Source organism: Schistocerca cancellata, chromosome 12, assembly GCF_023864275.1.
Source record: "Schistocerca cancellata isolate TAMUIC-IGC-003103 chromosome 12, iqSchCanc2.1, whole genome shotgun sequence".
In the NCBI taxonomy this organism is placed as follows: domain Eukaryota; kingdom Metazoa; phylum Arthropoda; class Insecta; order Orthoptera; family Acrididae; genus Schistocerca; species Schistocerca cancellata.
Window position 1 is genome coordinate 42,834,051 of NC_064637.1, and position 20,302 is coordinate 42,854,352.

General features: G+C 45.8%; 1 protein-coding gene across 2 annotated transcripts in view; it reads left to right on the forward strand.

Moving 5' to 3' along the window:
- The window catches only part of LOC126109410 (aminopeptidase N-like), a 282,593-nt gene that overhangs the window by 247,754 nt on the left and 14,537 nt on the right, over positions 1–20,302 (forward strand). For both annotated transcript variants that reach the window (XM_049914443.1, XM_049914444.1), the window contains exon 15: positions 10,436–10,576. In XM_049914443.1, the coding sequence (XP_049770400.1) occupies positions 10,436–10,576 (141 nt within the window). The remainder of the gene's footprint in view (positions 1–10,435; positions 10,577–20,302) is intronic.

A 20,302-nucleotide genomic window follows, 5' to 3' on the forward strand; every position in this document is an offset into this window, starting at 1 on the left:
CACGGATGCACGCCAAGACCGTAGGATCCTACGCAGTGCCGTAGGGGACCGCACCGCCACTTCCCAGCAAATTAGGCACTGTTGCTCCTGGGGTATCGGTGAGGACCATTCGCAACCGTCTCCATGAAGCTGGGCTACGGTCCCGCACGCCGTTAGGCCGTCTTCCGCTCACGCCCCAACATCGTGCAGCCTGCCTCCAGTGGTGTCGCGACAGGCGTGAATGGAGGGACGAATGGAGACGTGTCGTCTTCAGCGATGAGAGTCGCTTCTGCCTTGGTGCCAATGATGGTCGTATGCGTGTTTGGCACCGTGCAGGTGAGCGCCACAATCAGGACTGCATACGACCGAGGCACACAGGGCCAACACCCGGCATCATGGTGTGGGGAGCGATCTCCTACACTGGCCGTACACCACTGGTGATCGTCGAGGTGACACTGAATAGTGCACGGTACATCCAAACCGTCATCGAACCCATCGTTCTACCATTCCTAGACCGGCAAGGGAACTTGCTGTTCCAACAGGACAATGCACGTCCGCATGTATCCCGTGCCACCCAACGTGCTCTAGAAGGTGTAAGTCAACTACCCTGGTCAGCAAGATCTCCGGATCTGTCCCCCATTGAGCATGTTTGGGACTGGATGAAGCGTCGTCTCACGCGGTCTGCACGTCCAGCACGAACGCTGGTCCAACTGAGGCGCCAGGTGGAAATGGCATGGCAAGCCGTTCCACAGGACTACATCCAGCTTCTCTACGATCGTCTCCATGGGAGAATAGCAGCCTGCATTGCTGCGAAAGGTGGATATACACTGTACTAGTGCCGACATTGTGCATGCTCTGTTGCCTGTGTCTATGTGCCTGTGGTTCTGTCAGTGTGATCATGTGATGTATCTGACCCCAGGAATGTGTCAATAAAGTTTCCCCTTCCTGGGACAATGAATTCACGGTGTTCTTATTTCAATTTCCAGGAGTGTAGATAATTCCTTCATGGTGTGTTGTTCCTTTTTTTCCCTTAGAGTATACTTTTGTTTTCTAGAAAAGATTTTCTTGCTCTTAGCAATCCATATGTTTCTTCTTCAGTTCTACTCTTATCAGTTATTTTTCTGCTGAAAGAGCAAAACTCATCTACTACTTTTATCATCCCATTCTGTAGCCTCATTCCCTAAGCATCATATGATTATATTTGACTACTTTCATTGATACTCATTTCACAGCTTTTTTTTAGGACACTACCCATTTAGCTTAACCGATCTTCCAAGAGCTTAACCATCCTCAAAAGAATTACAAACTCATCGGCAGACTTTTGTTTATTCTCTCTGAACATTAATTCCTTTTCCAAACTTTTTCTTTGTTGAGCAGCATGCAGGATAGGCTACAACCCTGCATCACTCCCTCTTCCTTTTCCATTCATGCTTCTCTTTAAAGTCCATCAACCATTATAACTGCAGTTTAGTGTTGTCATACAGCAGTAATTCTAGTAGGACCATGTAACCAATTTTATAAAGAGTTGTTTGACCTATGGAGACTAACAGATCAGCTATGTGCAGGCTGCTAAATTCCTCATCTGCTCCAACTCCCTGAGTGCTCTTAACTCTCCACAACAACTGTACCCAGCACATCCAGGACACTGTTAAGTTCCTACAAAAACTAGGGAAGGAGGTTGCTCTCACTAACAAGGAGTGGTGAAATCAACTTTTTGCAACCACCTATACTTTGGTAGAAGTTGAGAACCCAGGTATCACAGCCTGAAGCCATTCACCCTGGTGGATCCTCGTTTACAAATAAAAGCAGAGAACACTTTAGCCTGTTTCTCTAGAGCATTAAATTAATACTTAATTTTCGACTGCCATGGCAGCTTAACACAGAATGAAAAACTGTAGGTGGTGGGTATAAATGCTGTGACATTCCTATAACTTTTTTTTATTTTATTGTTTTCAGTTATTGGCTTCAAATGTAATGTTTTTAAATTTTCTAATCCTCTGTTAACTTTCGTATTTATTCTGATTTCTCCATTGGACTTAAAACCATCAGTGGAATTGCAGTTATGTTAAAAGCGAACGAGGAAATCTGAAAATTAACAGATAGTAGTGTGGAAAGGCTTACTTCATCATACATACCCTCAACATTCACCAGTCTCACTACTTAAAGTGAAGTCATCTTCCAGAGCAATAACACTCTCCATCACGAGTTGAATCGTTTCCTCTGCGATTTGTTTGCCCATCGCCATTGCGTCTGCTTTTATAAAACGGTAGGCTTTTCAGAAAGAAGAGATATCTACATGTAAAGAGACAATGCATAGCGTAAGGCATTCGTGAAATTTCTCCTCATTTTTCATCAATTACCTCAATTCTTTCGTCGTGACATTTGCTGGTTGATGAATTTGCGTTGTCAGACACGCAAAAAGTAAACAAAAAAGAACTGATTTGTGACTGGTTAGTGCAAATCATCCAATGATTTTGGCCCATTGGAGAAATGAGAACAAGTAAGAAAGTTAATGTGATTAAAATGACTTAGCAAAGGATTAGAAAATTTGACAATATAACATTTGAAGCAACTAACAGAAGAAGAATAGAAAAAAAAAGATGAAAGAAACATGGGAGCATGACAGGATTCGAACCTACTATATTCAGATTTCCTCTCTCTTCTGCTATCTATTACACTACCACAGCAGTCGAAAACCGACTTTTAATTTAATGCTCTAGAGGAACAGGCTAAATTGTTTTTCAGCTTTTACTCATAAACGAGGGCCCACCAGACTGAATGGCTTCAGGCTGTGATACATGGGTTCTTAAGCTACACCACCATACATGTGGTTACAGAAAGTCGATTGCACCACTGGGTACCTCTCCTTGTAAGTACCAGGGCGTGTGGGAATTGAGGGAAACAAATTGGCAAATGCAGCAGCCAAGTAGGTGTGTAATGATTGCCAAATGATTCAGTGGGCCATCTGTCTTAATGCTATCAATACGCCGTTGAGGTACAGTCGTGTGTAGAAAGCTAGAACTGATGATCAGTAAGCTACAGCTAATAAAGTCTAGAACACAGCTGTCGCATACCTCCTTCCAGCCACACAGATGGGATGAGGTCCTTCTCACATGTTTTTATACAGGACAGAGCATCTTGATGCACAGCTCCTTACTCCAGTGAGAGAGCCTTCTTAAGCTTGGTGCTTGTGGCGTTCAAATCACAGAACGATGCCACATTTTAGTTGCATGTATTTTGTATTCGGACCAGGTGGTAGTGGCTGAATTGTGTGAAGATTTGCCCTCTATTTTAGCTGACAAATAGACAAATGAGTTACAACTTTTAAGATCCTGTCAAACATCTGACTTAACTCCGAAAATATTAGAGAAGACATTTTAATGTGTTATTATCATGGTGACTGGCTCATTCATTATAACAGTCCTATTATGATTTCAAGTTTTATGAGAAATATAGATACCAAGTTCTTTATGAGATTTTGACTTTCTTTATGAGAATATTACCTGGTCCAGCCATATTAAAGTAACCACCATCCACGTTCCAAGTCAACAAGCAATAACCATTCAAAGATGGCAGCACTAGCAATGGATAATATATACAATGTGTCAGGGGACATGGAAAACATTGCATCATTGTTGCAGTGTGGAAATGGAGCGATTTATCTGATGTCCAAAGTGGGCCAGCCAGTGTGGCCAAGCGGTTCTAGGCGCTTCAGTCTGGAACCACGCGAGCGCTATGGTCGCAGGTTCAAATCCTGCCTTGCGCATGGATGTGTGTGATGTCCTTAGGTTAGTTAGGTTTAAGTAGTTCTAAGATGTAGGGGACTGACGACCTCAGATGTTAAGTCCCATAGCGCTCAGAGCCATTTGAACCATTTGTCCAAAGCGGCATGATCATTGGCTCTTGGGGCAAGGGTGGAAGCATTTCTAAAATGTCTAAATTTGTAAGCACTTTGTGTACCGCCATGGTTAAAGTATAGCATGCGTGGCGAAATGGCGTTGTCCAAAACCTGCATCAAGGCAACTGTAGTGCACCAGGTGCCATAGATGACTGGGGTGAACAATGGCTGTGGAGATCTGTATGGTTAAATAAATGGGCAACTATTGAGCAATTGGTCATTCAGATGAACCAAGGGGCTGCCAATGCTGTCTCCTCAATGACTGTTCAGCAGACGCCTGCTTCATGCACCCATGCTGACTGCTTTTCATCAGCGATAAAGGCTGGAATTTGCACAGCGATATCACTATTGGACACCACTAGAGTAGCCTTTTCAAATGAATCACGTTTTATGCTCCATCAGACAGTATCCACGCACCTCACAATAACTGTCAGAAGTGTCCAGGCCGGAGGAGGAAGGGTTATAGTCTGGGAAATGTTTTCGTGGCGTTCACTGGGTGATCTCGCCATTCTGGATGGCACATTGGATAACCACAAGTATGCATCGATCCTTGGGAACCACATCCCACTGTGAATGCGGTTCCTCAGCAGAATGGCATCTTCCAGTAGGACAACACAGCATGTCACACAGCTCGCACTGTATACACACTGTTGGAAGAACACCAGGACGAGTTTACTATACTACTCTGGCCGCCAAACTTCTCGGATATAAAGCCAATCACGAATCTGTGGAACCGTTTCGATCGGGCTGTTCGTACCATGGATTCTCAACTGAGAAATCTAGCATAGCTGGCCACGGCGCTAGAATCGGCATTGCTCCCCTTCTTCGGTACCTTCCAGAACCTCGCTGACCTTCCTGCACGTCTCGCAGCAGTCTGCGCTGCGAAAGGAGGTTATTTGAGTTTCTGACACATGCTCACATAAATGTCGCTGGACAGTATAGTTAAAACAACTTTAGTACGAAGGCAGTTCAATAAGTAATGCAACACATTTTTTTCTGAAACAGGGGTTGTTTTATTCAGCATTGAAATACACCAGGTTATTCCCCAATCTTTTAGCTACACAACACTATTTTTCAACGTAATCTCCATTCAATGCTACAGCCTTACGCCATCTTGAAATGAGGGCCTGTATGCCTGCACGGTACCATTCCACTGGTCGATGTCGGAGCCAACGTCGTACTGCATCAATAACTTCTTCATCATCCGCGTAGTGCCTCCCACGGATTGCGTCCTTCATTGGGCCAAACATATGGAAATCCGACGGTGCGAGATCGGGGCTGTAGGGTGCATGAGGAAGAACAGTCCACTGAAGTTTTGTGAGCTCCTCTCGGGTGCGAAGACTTGTGTGAGGTCTTGCGTTGTCATGAAGAAGATGTTCGTTCAGATTTTTGTGCCTACGAACACGCTGAAATTGTTTCTTCAATTTCTGAAGAGTAGCACAATACACTTCAGAGTTGATCGTTTGACCATGGGGAAGGACATCGAACAGAATAACCCCTTCAGCGTCCCAGAAGACTGTAACCGTGACTTTACCGGCTGAGGGTATGACTTTAAACTTTTTCTTGGTAGGGGAGTGGGTGTGGCGCCACTCCATTGATTGCCGTTTTGTTTCAGGTTCGAAGTGATGAACCCATGTTCCATCGCCTGTAACAATCTTTGCAAGAAATTGTCACCCTCAGCCACATGACGAGCAAGCAATTCCGCACAGATGGTTCTCCTTTGCTCTTTATGGTGTTCGGTTAGACAACGAGGGACCCAGCGGGAACAAACTTTTGAATATCCCAACTGGTGAACAATTGTGACAGCACTACCAACAGAGATGTCAAGTTGAGCACTGAGTTGTTTGATGGTGATCCATCGATCATCTCGAACGAGTGTGTTCCCACGCTCCGCCATTGCAGGAGTCACAGCTGTGCACGGCCGGCCCGCACGCGGGAGATCAGACAGTCTTGCTTGACCTTGCGGCGATGATGACACACGCTTTGCCCAACGACTCACCGTGCTTTTGTCCACTGCCAGATCACCGTAGACATTCTGCAAGCGCCTATGAATATCTGAGATGCCCTGGTTTTCCGCCAAAAGAAACTCGATCACTGCCCGTTGTTTGCAACGCACATCCGTGACAGACGCCATTTTAACAGCTCCGTACAGCGCTGCCACCTGTCGGAAGTCAATGAAACTATACGAGACGAAGCGGGAATGTTTGAAAATATTCTACAAGAAATTTCCGTTTTTTTCAACCAAAATTGGCCGAGAAAAAAAACTGTTGCATTACTTATTGAACTGCCCTCGTATATAGCTGAACCATAACTTGAATTTTTTTCCATTGTCATTGGATTGTGAATTCTGATCTATACTTGGCTCCAAATGAAACTTTTGTAACTGGGAACATCTTTATTATTTTCAGTCATAATGGCTATGTTTGTGAACTGTGACTGTGTGGGATAATTATTTATTTCAAGGTTCTCCTACCAGTCACTTTTTATTTTGTGCTTAATCTAACATAATGTTACTTTTAAGTAACATTTCTCTATGTATGTATGTATGTATAAATTTTAAGTAACATTTCTCTATGTATGTATGTATAAATGCCTGAAGATGAACAGAACATGTTCGAAACGCATTGCATTATGTTAGATTAAGCACAAAATAAAAAGTGACTGGTAGCGGAAACTTGAAATAAATAATGGGAACATCTTTGTGTGATGGAACATACAGGTAGCATTCTAACTACAAAATTACGTACACAAAACATTTAAACTGACTTCCATTATATCAATGAAGCCATAAAATACATTAATCTTTACAAACATACTGACTGACTCACAACTGCACTAAACTAAGAATGGAACGAAACTGCCTCACATATTCACATGTGGTCACTGTTGTGCCATATTAAATAGCTTTGCAACAATTACATGTATTATTTTACATTATTGCGAACTGTGTGTTAGTTTACCACTGAAGTTAATGTTTTGTAGAAAGGTACAAACATCGTGAGCTACTGTACATTGTTGGAACTCTTCTGTCATAATCGCAATTTAGAATATGTTGTGACATGTATGTGAGAATGGATCATATATCATTCATCAACAATGTATTCATTTATTGTTTTAATTGCAGAATAATGGTCTCAAATATTGTACTACTGACATAATTTCGGTGTTTGTGTCTGATATACGAGGGTCGTCCGTTTGGTTATATAAAACAAACGTGTACAGACACAGAAAAAATATTTATTGTACAAAAATCTACAAATGTTAAACTACTTTTCTACATAGCTTCCGAAATTTTGTATGCGCTTTTATAGTGTGGCACAAGTTTTTGTATGCCTTTTTCATTTGTACACCTTCTTCATAGAAGGTTATCACCTGTGTATTCAACCATGTGGAAACATGTTCTTTCAGCTTGTCATCATCGTAGAAGTGTTGACCACCAAGGACAGATTTTAGGTGTAAGAACAAACGAAAGTCGCTAGGAGCGAGGTCCGAGCTGTATGGAGGATGATTAAACGTGTCCCAGCGAAATTCCTGTCAGAGTTGTTTGGTCGCATTCGCAGTGTGAGGTCGGGCATTATCGTTTTTCAGTAACAATTTCAAGAGTTAGTGATCGTGAAATTTGTGGAACTTCCATAGCAAGGGCACTAAGTGTGAACTTACGGTTGTGCTTAATCTTCTCTTCAATTGTGTGAACCAGTTCATCAGTAACCACAGACAGGCGCCCACTTCGTTCTTCATCGTGCATTTGATCACGTCCTTCATTGAACAATCTGACCCATCTTCTAAACATTGAATCACTCATAGCATTTTCTCCATAAACCTCACCGATTTTCTGATGAATTTCCTTTGGTTTAACTTTCTTTCATTTGGAAAACGAATCACAGATCTGATTTGACATGTGGCGACATTTTCAATTACAGCTCAAATTATAAAGGAGTACTACAAAGCACACGTCAGCAGCAGCGATCTGAAAATGGCGTACATGTGTTCTCCTTGAGTCAGAGTAACTGCCGTGCGTGCTCGTAACTGCGATCGTAGCGCTGCCGCGGATAGAAATAGAAACAAAACCTACTTTGTGGACGAGCCTCGTATGTTCTATTGCACTATAAATCTTTTGGTGCGACAAAACATTAAGCTCTGATTCTAGAAATATTGATATGACAGTAATACAAGGATGTTGTATGGACTGCAAATATGCAAAATAGAAATTGAGCAAGACGTTGAATGTTATGTAAACATGAAACAGAATTGAAAATATAGTCCTTGTGGAAATGAAATTCCAAAGAGACAAAATACACTCCTGTAAATGGAAAAAAGAACACATTGACACCGGTGTGTCAGACCCACCATACTTGCTCCGGACACTGCGAGAGGGCTGTACAAGCAATGATCACACGCACGGCACAGCGGACACACCAGGAACCGCGGTGTTGGCCGTCGAATGGCGCTAGCTGCGCAGCATTTGTGCACCGCCGCCGTCAGTGTCAGCCAGTTTGCCGTGGCATACGGAGCTCCATCGCAGTCTTTAACACTGGTAGCATGCCGCGACACCGTGGACGTGAACCGTATGTGCAGTTGACGGACTTTGAGCGAGGGCGTATAGTGGGCATGCGGGAGGCCGGGTGGACGTACCGCCGAATTGCTCAACACGTGGGGCGTGAGGTCTCCACAGTACATCGATGTTGTCGCCAGTGGTCGGCGGAAGGTGCACGTGCCCGTCGACCTGGGACCGGACCGCAGCGACGCACGGATGCACGCCAAGACCGTAGGATCCTACGCAGTGCCGTAGGGGACCGCACCGCCACTTCCCAGCAAATTAGGGACACTGTTGCTCCTGGGGTATCGGCGAGGACCATTCGCAACCGTCTCTATGAAGCTGGGCTACGGTCCCGCACACCGTTAGGCCGTCTTCCGCTCACGCCCCAACATCGTGCAGCCCGCCTCCAGTGGTGTCGCGACAGGCGTGAATGGAGGGACGAATGGAGACGTGTCGTCTTCAGCGATGAGATTCGCTTCTGCCTTGGTGCCAATGATGGTCGTATGCGTGTTTGGCGCCGTGCAGGTGAGCGCCACAATCAGGACTGCATACGACCGAGGCACACAGGGCCAACACCCGGCATCATGGTGTGGGGAGCGATCTCCTACACTGGCTGTACACCACTGGTGATCGTCGAGGGGACACTGAATAGTGCACGGTACATCCAAACCGTCATCGAACCCATCGTTCTACCATTCCTAGACCGGCAAGGGAACTTGCTGTTCCAACAGGACAATGCACGTCCGCATGTATCCCGTGCCACCCAACGTGCTCTAGAAGGTGTAAGTCAACTATCCTGGCCAGCAAGATCTCCGGATCTGTCCCCCATTGAGCATGTTTGGGACTGGATGAAGCGTCGTCTCACGCGGTCTGCACGTCCAGCACGAACGCTGGTCCAACTGAGGCGCCAGGTGGAAATGGCATGGCAAGCCGTTCCACAGGACTACATGCAGCATCTCTACGATCGTCTCCATGGGAGAATAGCAGCCTGCATTGCTGCGAAAGGTGGATATACACTGTACTAGTGCCGACATTGTGCATGCTCTGTTGCCTGTGTCTATGTGCCTGTGGTTCTGTCAGTGTGATCATGTGATGTATCTGACCCCAGGAATGTGTCAATAAAGTTTCCCCTTCCTGGGACAATGAATTCACGGTGTTCTTATTTCAATTTCCAGGAGTGTAGTAGTTACTCAGAATGTGCAAGAAAAAATGCAACTATGGCATTGGAAGTGTATTGCATGTAATGAATGATAAACAAGTAATCTGAATCTGAAACATCGGTAGTCCCAGAGTTGGTTGTTTCAGCAAGTGGTAGCTGTCCCACTCGGCCATATTGCAACACGGTTTTGTGTGATCAGCCAGCCACTTATCTCTGTGCACTAACTGCAGTCTTTATCTTGTGCTATCTATGTTTTACTAGAGCATTTGACCAAATCTGTGGTATTGTAGAGGAGATGAAGGATAGTTGCTACTCACCATATAGCGGAGATGATGAGTCGCAGATAGGCACAACAAAAAGACTGTCACAAAATAAGCTCTGGGCCAAGAAAGCCTTTCTCTGACAGGCATACACACACACACTCAAGCAAACGCAACTCACACGTGCATGACCACAGTCTCTTGCAGCTGATGCACGACTCGAGTTATTTTGTGACAGACTTTTTGTTGTGACCATCTGCGACTCCGCATCTCCCCTGGATTTTCAATTGTTTGATTTTGTATTGTAAAGGACATGTGATTTTGCGACTTTGCAGGTGAACGTGTGATGGGAGAGAGTGAGTGCAGTTTTAAGTAAAACAGTCTCTTTTCTCTTTCCAGTATTTTAGACATTTTAACCACATTTGTTTTCGATTATTTTACTAAGGGGGTTGATAACCTAGGCATTGAATGACCATGAGCTAAAAACACACCCAGAGTGTTGTTTCATTACAAACGTTGCAGTGTCTCCTAAGTATTGTAACCATTGGCTTGAGAACTGTATGCTCTGACATAACTACATTCCATTACACGTGTGCACGCAGCTTCCTCGAGAAGGCAGTGAAGAAGGACGGTGTTCGCCTACAGGATGTGCAGACCGTCTTCAGCAGCGTCATCTCCAGTCCTCAAGGCGCACAGTTTGCACTCAGCTACCTGAAGCAGCACAATGATGAGGTCAAAGCAGTGTAAGTACCTGCAACTTCAATACTGTTGCCTATTTCCATCCACGTAAGATACCACATGTTATGAGGGTAAGTGAGAAATTAGTAAAAGTGTAAAGTTCCACACTCTGTCCCTATTCGGGCCACTCGGCCCCTCTGCCAATGGCATCACTGAATGTGGTATGTAGGGGCGTGTAGTCAGCACACCACTGTCCCGGTCACTGTCGGGTTTCTCGACTTTGGAACTACGATATTCGGTCGGATAGTTCCTCAGTTGGCCTAACTAGGCTGAGTGCACTCCATTCCAGTCCTCATTGTTGTTGTGGTCTTCAGTTGGAAGACTGGTTTTAATACAGCTCTCCATGCTACTCTATGTTGTACAAGCCTCTTCATCTCCAAATAACTACTGCAACCGATATGCTACTGACTCTGCTGACTGTATTCATCTCTTGGTTCTTCCTCTACGTTTTTTTCCTCCTCCCACTTCCCTCCAGTATGAAATTTGTGATTTCAGAATGTGTACTATCAATGAATCCCTTCTTTTAGTCAAGTAGTGCCATGAATCTCTTTTCACCCCATTTCTCTTCAGTGCCCCCTCATTAATTACCCAGTCTACCCGCTTAATCTTCAGAATCCTTCTGTAGCATCACATTTCAAAAGCTTCTATTCTCTTTTTGCCTGGACTGTTTATAGTCCACATGCCATCTCCATACAAGGCTGCACTGCAGATGTGTTACCTATACTGCTGTGCTAGTATAATGACTAGCACATCTGCCTAGCAACAAAGGAGACCCAGGTTCGAGTCTCAGGTGTGGCACAAATTTTAATTCATTTCTTCACTTTCCATCACTATCATTGATGAAGCTGAGACTCATATGTCTCAAGGAAAATTCAAATATATCAGATCTATAGATCAATACCAGAGAGGAAAGTTGCTACTCACCATATAGCAGAGATGCTGAGTCGTGATAGGCACAACAAAAAGATTCACCCAGTTGTAGCTTTCATCTACATCTACATCTACATCCATACTCCGCAAGCCACCTGACGGTGTGTGGCGGAGGGTACCTTGAGTACCTCTATCGGTTCTCCCTTCTATTCCAGTCTCGTATTGTTCGTGGAAAGAAGGATTGTCGGTATGCCTCTGTGTGGGCTCTAATCTCTCTGATTTTATCCTCATGGTCTCTTCGCGAGATATACGTAGGAGGGAGCAATATACTGCTTGACTCTTCGGTGAAGGTATGTTCTCGAAACTTTGACAAAAGCCCGTACCGAGCTACTGAGCGTCTCTCCTGCAGAGTCTTCCACTGGAGTTTATCTATCATCTCCGTAACGCTTTCGCGATTACTAAATGATCCTGTAACGAAGCGCGCTGCTCTCCGTTGGATCTTCTCTATGTCTTGTATCAACCCTATCTGGTACGGATCCCACACTGCTGAGCAGTATTGAAGCAGTGGGCGAACAAGCGTACTGTAACCTACTTCCTTTGTTTTCGGATTGCATTTCCTTAGGATTCTTGCAATGAATCTCAGTCTGGCATCTGCGTTACCGACAATCAACATTATATGATCATTCCATTTTAAATCACTCCTAATGCGTACTCCCAGATAATTTATGGTATTAACTGCTTACAGTTGCTGACCTGCTATTTTTTCAGCCACTTGGGCCTTTGTCAGCAGTAGACACCCACCCACACACACACTCACGCAAACGCAACTTGCACACACGTCGGGAGTCTTAGATTCCCATCATGCACCAGTGCATGATGGGAATGGCGACTGGGTGGGAGGAACGAGGAGGCTGGGGCAAGGAAGGGGCGGGATAGCATGGTGGGAGTGGCGGACAGTGAAGTGTTGCAGTCTAGACGGAGGGCAGGAGAGAAGGTGTGGAGGGGGTATGTGACGGAAAGGAGAGAAATAAAAAGAAATTAAAAGACTGAGTGTGGCGGTGAAATGACGGCTGTGTAGTGCTGGAATGGGAACAGGGACGGGTGGATGGGTGAAGGTTGAGGCTAGGAGGGTTACTGGAACGTAGGATGTATTGCAGGGATAGTTCCCACCTGCGCAATTTTGAAAAGCTGGTGTTGGTGGGAAGGATCCATAAGGCACAGGCTATGAAGCAATTATTCAGATGAGGGATATCACATTTGGCAGCGTGTTCAGCAACGGGGTGGTCCACTTGTTTTTTGGCCACAGTTTATCGGTGGCCGTTCATGTGGGCAGACAGCTTGTTGGTTGTCATGCCTACATAGAATGCAGCACAGTGGTTGCAGCTCAGCTTGTAAATCACATGACTGGTTTCACAGGTAGCCCTGCCTTTGATGGGATAGGTGATGTTAGTGACTGGACTGGAGTAGGTGGTGGTAGGAGGATGTATGGGACAGGTCTCGCAACTAGGTCTATTACAGGGGCATGAACCATGAGGTAAGGGATTGGGAGCAGGATGTGTAAGGATGGACGAGTATATTGTGTAGGTTTGGTGGACGATGGAATATCATGGTACTAGGGGTGGGAAGGATAGTGGGCAGGACATTTCTCATTTGAGGGCATGACGAGAGGTAATCGAAACCCTGTCGGAGAATGTAATTCAGTTGCTCCAGTCCCCGATGGTACTGAGTTACGAGGGGAATGCTCCTCTGTGACCGCACTGTGGGGCTTTTGGAGGTGGTGGGAGACTGGAAAGATAAGGTACGGGCGATTTGTTTTTGTACAAGGATGGGAGGATAATTACGGCCTGTGAAGGCTTCAGTGAGTCCCTTAGTATATTTTGAGAGGGACTACTCGTCATGGGAGATGCAAACGTCTACAGGTGGCTAGGCTGTACGGAAGGGACTTCTTGGTATGGAATGGGTGGCAGCTGTCGTAGTGGAGGTATTGCTGGTGGTTAGTAGATTTGATATGGACGGAGGTACTAATGTAGCCATCTCTGAGGTGGAGGTCAACATTTACGAAGGTGGCTTGTTGGGTTGATTAGGACCAGGTGAAGCAAATTGGGGAGAAGTTGTTGAGATTCTGGAGGAATGTGAATAAGGTATCCTCACCTTCAATACAGATAGCAAAGATGTCATCAATGAATCTGAACCAGGTGGGGGGTTTAGGATTCTGGGTTTTTAAGGATTCCTCTAATGGCCCATGAATAGGTATTGTTACATTCCATCCTGGATTTTCCATTGTTAGATCTATAGATCGTTTACGTATGAGGTACAGGCAGGCTTTCCCCATTACATACAAAGCTGGGATGCTATTCCAGTACTGGAGAACCTCGGCAATATTGATGATTTAGCAAGGGAAAAATGCACTGAAGACAGGAATTGAAGTTTGTGTAGGGAGGGCATTGGACTAGGGTCGTCTGTGCAGCTGTTACCTATACTGCTGCAGTGGTGTAATGGCTAGCGTACATGTGTAGTACGCAAGGAGACCTGGGTTTGAGCTGCAGCTGTGGCACAAATTATAATTCATACCTTCAGCTTCTATCAATATCCAGACAAATACCTTCAGAAAAGAGTCCCCAACACTTAAACCTACAATCTCTGACAATAAGGTGAATGAAGTCGGAACGGTCGATCAGGCAACACTGGCGACTAGAGATGGGCAAAACTGTTCTTTTCAGAGATTGGATCAGAACTGTTCACTCCCTGAAATGAATTAGCTCTTTTTCATGACTCACCACTCATTTACAATATAAAATAAATGGAAGGCACATTGCCCTTTAAACTTGGTTTATTCCAGTACTATACCTGTATTTTGATCTTATTTGATCCTATTTTGAAGTAACACAGATAATGAGTAAGAATTTTGTATTGTTTATTGAAATTTCCACGATACGACAAAGTTTTTGATTATTGATTTATTTTGCACTATCGTGGTTTTTTGGATGATCGGAAAATGTTGTAACTTGAGATTTACATTAACAATATATTTGGCTATAACGTATTAAAATTTCATTAACCTCATACAAATACATCGCAAGCCATATATTTTTAAAGTGAACGTTTCCTTTCGAAGACGCCTAAAATCGCAAAATCCGTACCAGAATAAGAAAAAAAAATATATAAATTTGACTGTAAAACGAAAGTGCTGCATATAGCCTTATGCAGAATAAAACAAGGAAAATATTGGTGTATCACATTTTGCGATACATTTATCGGTTCGCTCGTAATTAAAGCGTAAATTCGAGTGTCTATAATAAAAATCCTATAGTAAGAGGAGTCATCAGGAACCTAAACTAATCAGTTTAAACAAATAAAAATAAAATAAAAACAATTGATGTATACATAACATAATAATGTAATATACATAGCGGCATTACTACGAAGAACAATATCCAGTGGGGACGAACTCCGATGCAGAGGCGCTGAGTCGAGCAGGTCGAGCCGCGAGCTGTATTACTGCGTGAGCTGAGACCGCAGAGACCACAGTGACACCTGAGTCGCTTTGCTCGACGCTCTGGCTAGAGTCGAGACGGTGGGGCGAGCGTTGAGCGGGCGAGTTCCGAGGGAGGGGGTAGCGGTGAACTCACCCGCTCCGAGACAAATAGTTCGTTCCCTTGCGAGCGGGTTTTTGCAAGTAGTTCCTATGTTATCCGCTAGGTGGCTCTCTGTCCTGTTGCTCGCATCAACTGCCCAGAGGGCAGGACGTGCGACTGAAACGATCGCCGACAGAGTGCGATGCGAAGTTACGCTGCGCCAGACACTGTGCGGCAGACGACGCACAGAGACGCCACGGCATATGTAAAACACAAAATCCAATGGGGCACTGCACAATGCAGGTAGAAGCAGGGCAGAGGCCGGCGCTGGCTGTGTTGTGTGGCGTGCACTGTGCTGTGACCAGCAGAGGCGCTGCTGATATGCTCCGTCTCTCTCTCTCTCTCTCTCTCTCTCTCTCTCTCTCTCTCTCTCTGCCGTGGGAAACGTTTGGAGCTACCGTTCTTTTTTTCTGAATCACTGATTGTTCACTCCTTTGAAAGATTGAACTCTATGAATTAGTTCAAGAGCGGATCCCCCATCTCTACTGGCGACTCGTAACACTGCACCTGCGTGGTGGCCGGTGTTGACAACCTACCCCCACCGTAGTTCAGTTGAGCATCGTGTGTGTTCTGTGTTAGATCTGCTGGATGAAGTGCTTGTTTAGTACGTTGGTTCTGGACTGAGAACAGGACAATGAACGAGCAAAGGATTAATTTAAAGTTTTGTTTTAAGCTTGTCAATACAAGTTTGCAGTGGTCGTACATGTTTATAGGTATCAAGCACTGTCCATGAAGTGTGTGTACGAGTGGTTCGCCCGTTTTCGAGAAGGCCGGGAAAGTGTTTCTGACAATCCCTGCAGCAGACGGCTGACGACCGCCGTCAGTGACGAAAACATTGAGGAAGTGAGAATACTAACCACAAACGACCGTCTATTAACTGTGCACATGATAGCGGATGAACTGCAGATGAACCGTGAATCAGTGCGTCAAATCCTTACCCAGGAGTTAGGGAAGAGGAAAACGTGTTGTCGTCTTATACCACTCACTTCACTGATGATCAGAAGCATGCATATTTAGAGGCTTCACAAGATTTTGCCGAAACGGTGGTTGCAACACCCAATTTCTTCAACTGTGAAGTTCAAACCTGGTGTCTCTGGTACCCCTAAAATGAAATGGCAAAGCATGAAATGGCGTTCTCCGACATCACCTTGCCAGAAAAAGGTCACAGCCGAAAAACCACGCATCAAAACGATGCTCATCACCTTTTTCAACAGTCAAGGCATTATCCACAAGAAATTTCCTCCTGAGGGTCGACGTTGAACGCTGCATGGTACTTTGAAGTTTTGATCCATTTCACGCAACGCTTACACGGGGTACGACCCCAATACGCACAACAAGGTTCCTGGTTTTTGTCCACGACATTGCTCGCCCACGCACAGCCAATATCGTCAAACAGCTCCTGGAAAAAAGCGGATGGTGCAGCTTGAACATTCACCATACTCGCCGTATCTCAATCCTCCAGACTTCTTCCTATTCCTTCGACTCAAACTCGCTCTGAAAGGAGAGAGATTTGACGATATTCCTGACATCCAACAAAACGTGACGCGGCTTTTGAACAATGTCCCAAAGGAAGATTGCGCGCAGTTTCCAGGACATGTATTGCAGGCTCAGTGGTGCATAGTTATGGGAGGTGATTATTTCGAAGGACAGTAAGGTAACTGTAGTTCGTAGTTCATCTAAGCTAATGTTACAGGACTATTCACCGAACTTTATTGTCAGAGGTTGTATATATGATGTTAACAAGTTTCCCTTCTTCAGAAACGCTTTTCTTTCCATTACCAGCCTTCATTTTCTATACTGTGTACTTGGGCCATCACCAGTTATTTTGTTGCCTAAATATCCAAACTCATCTACTACTTTTAGAGTCTCGTTTCCTAATCCACTACCCTCAACGGCGCCTGATTTTATTCGACTACATGGCATTACCCTTTTTTTAATTGTTGTTGGTGTTCATTTTGTGTCCTCCTTTCAAGGCACTGTCCATTCCATTCAACTGCACTTCCAAGACATCCCGCCAAGGAAAAGTCCCCAGTGGTACCAGGAACCAAACATCATCAGTGAACAACAGAGAAATATGTCTGTGTCAGAGCAGACAGAACACTAACAAGGGAAACTCCCCATTGCATCCCCCCCCCCACCACCACAGATTTAGTGGCAAGATAGCCCAGAGGATAGCTCATCAAAAAATGAACACAGATCAAACATGAAAACAGGAAGAAGGAACTGTGAAAAAAAGCAAAATAAAAACAGTCTTCGGTCCAAGCTTAACAAGTTGTACACTACAGGCCATTAAAATTGCTACACCAAGAAGAAATGCACATGATAAACGGGTATTCATTGGACAAATATATTATACTAGAACTGACATGTGATTACATTTTCATGCAGTTTGGGTGCATCGATCCTGAGAAATTGGTACCCAGAACAACCACCTCTGGCCGTTATAACGGCCTTGATACGCCTGGGCTTGTCAAACAGAGCTTGGATGGCGTGTACAGGTACAGCTGCCCATGCAGCTTCAACACGATACCATAGTTCATCAAGAGTAGTGACTGGCGTATTGTGACGAGCCAGTTGCTCGGCCACCATCGACCAGACGTTTCCAACTGGTGAGAGATCTGGGGAATGTGCTGGCCACGGCAGCAGTCGAACATTTTCTGTATCCAGAAAGGCCCGTACAGGGCCTGCAACATGTGGTCGTGCATTATCCTGCTGAAATGTAGGGTTTCGCAGGGATCAAATGAAGGGTAAAGCCACGGGTCGTAACACATCTGAAATGTAACGACCACTGTTCAAAGTGCCATCAATGCGAACAAGAGGTGACCGAGACGTGTAACCAATAGCACTCCATACCATCACGCTGGGTGATACGCCAGTATGGCGATGACGAATACATGCATCCAATGTACGTTCACCGCGATGTCGCCAAACACGGATGCTACCATAATGATGCTGTAAACAGAACCTGGATTCATCCGAAAAAATGAGGTTTTGCCATTCGTGCACCCAGGTTCGTCGTTGAGTACACAATAGCAGGCGCCTCTGTCTGTGATGCAGCGACAAGGGTAACTGCAGCCGTGATCCCCGAGCTGATAGTCCATGCTGCTGCAAACGTCGTCGAACTGTTCGTGCAGATGGTTGTTGTCTTGCAAAAGTCCCTATCTGTTGACTCAGGGATCGAGACGTGGCCGCATGATCTGTTACAGCTATGGGGATAAGATGCCTGTCATCTCGACTGCTAGTGATACGAGGCCGTTGGGATACAGCACGGCGTTCCGTATTACCCTCCTGAACCCACCGATTCCATATTCTGCCAACAGTCATTGGATCTCGACCAACGCGAGCAGCAATGTCGCGATACGATAAACCGCAATCGCGATAGGCTACAATCCGACCTTTATCAAAGTCGGAAACGTGATGGTACTCATTTCTCCTCCTTACACGAGGCATCACATCAACGTTTCACCAGGCAACGCCGGTCAGCTGTATGAGTAATCGGTTGCAAACTTTGCTCATGTCAGCACGTTGTAGGTGTCACCACCGGCCCGAACCTTATGTGAATGCTCTGAAAAGCTAATAATTTGCATATCACAGCGTCTTCTTCCTGTCGATTAAATTTCGCGTCTGTAGCACGTCATCTTCGTGGTGTAGCAATTTAGTGGCCAGTAGTGTAATATTGAGCGCTGGCGAAAGACCATGGCGTTGTCGTTAAGTAGTGAAGGTGTTGGACATACAGCGGACGAGCTGGGTTCGAAACTCCCTCGTGTTGGTTATATTTATTTTCATTTTTTTCACAGCATTATGAGCTGCCCATTCGGTCATTGAAATGTTTATTCTCTCTCTCTCTCTCTCTCTCAGTACTCTTGGCAGTTGTCATACGATACATTGGTTATAGAATATGAGTCATGTGGTAAGAATACATTACTGTCGCAAGTAAACATGTGGACTAGTGAGAGCAGGGAAGGTCTCACATAGACGCCTCACAGAAATGAAAACAACAAATAAAGGGTGAGAAATATGTTACAAGAAAGGACTTCAAGAGTCAAAACTTCCAAAATGGAATGCAACTTCAAAAATACACTCCTGGAAATGGAAAAAAGAACACATTGACACCGGTGTGTCAGACCCACCATACTTGCTCCGGACACTGCGAGAGGGCTGTACAAGCAATGATCACACGCACGGCACAGCGGACACACCAGGAACCGCGGTGTTGGCCGTCGAATGGCGCTAGCTGCGCAGCATTTGTGCACCGCCGCCGTCAGTGTCAGCCAGTTTGCCGTGGCATACGGAGCTCCATCGCAGTCTTTACCACTGGTAGCATGCCGCGACAGCGTGGACGTGAACCGTATGTGCAGTTGACGGACTTTGAGCGAGGGCATATAGTGGGCATGCGGGAGGCCGGGTGGACGTACCGCCGAATTGCTCAACACGTGGGGCGTGAGGTCTCCACAGTACATCGATGTTGTCGCCAGTGGTCGGCGGAAGGTGCACGTGCCCGTCGACCTGGGACCGGACCGCAGCGACGCACGGATGCACGCCAAGACCGTAGGATCCTACGCAGTGCCGTAGGGGACCGCACCGCCTCTTCCCAGCAAATTAGGGACACTGTTGCTCCTGGGGTATCGGCGAGGACCATTCGCAACCGTCTCCATGAAGCTGGGCTACGGTCCCGCACACCGTTAGGCCGTCTTCCGCTCACGCCCCAACATCGTGCAGCCCGCCTCCAGTGGTGTCGCGACAGGCGTGAATGGAGGGACGAATGGAGACGTGTCGTCTTCAGCGATGAGAGTCGCTTCTGCCTTGGTGCCAATGATGGTCGTATGCGTGTTTGGCGCCGTGCAGGTGAGCGCCACAATCAGGACTGCATACGACCGAGGCACACAGGGCCAACACCCGGCATCATGGTGTGGGGAGCGATCTCCTACACTGGCCGTACACCGCTGGTGATCGTCGAGGGGACACTGAATAGTGCACGGTACATCCAAACCGTCATCGAACCCCTCGTTCTACCATTCCTAGACCGGCAAGGGAACTTGCTGTTCCAACAGGACAATGCACGTCCGCATGTATCCCGTGCCACCCAACGTGCTCTAGAAGGTGTAAGTCAATTACCCTGGCCAGCAAGATCTCCGGATCTGTCCCCCATTGAGCATGTTTGGGACTGGATGAAGCGTCGTCTCACGCGGTCTGCACGTCCAGCACGAACGCTGGTCCAACTGAGGC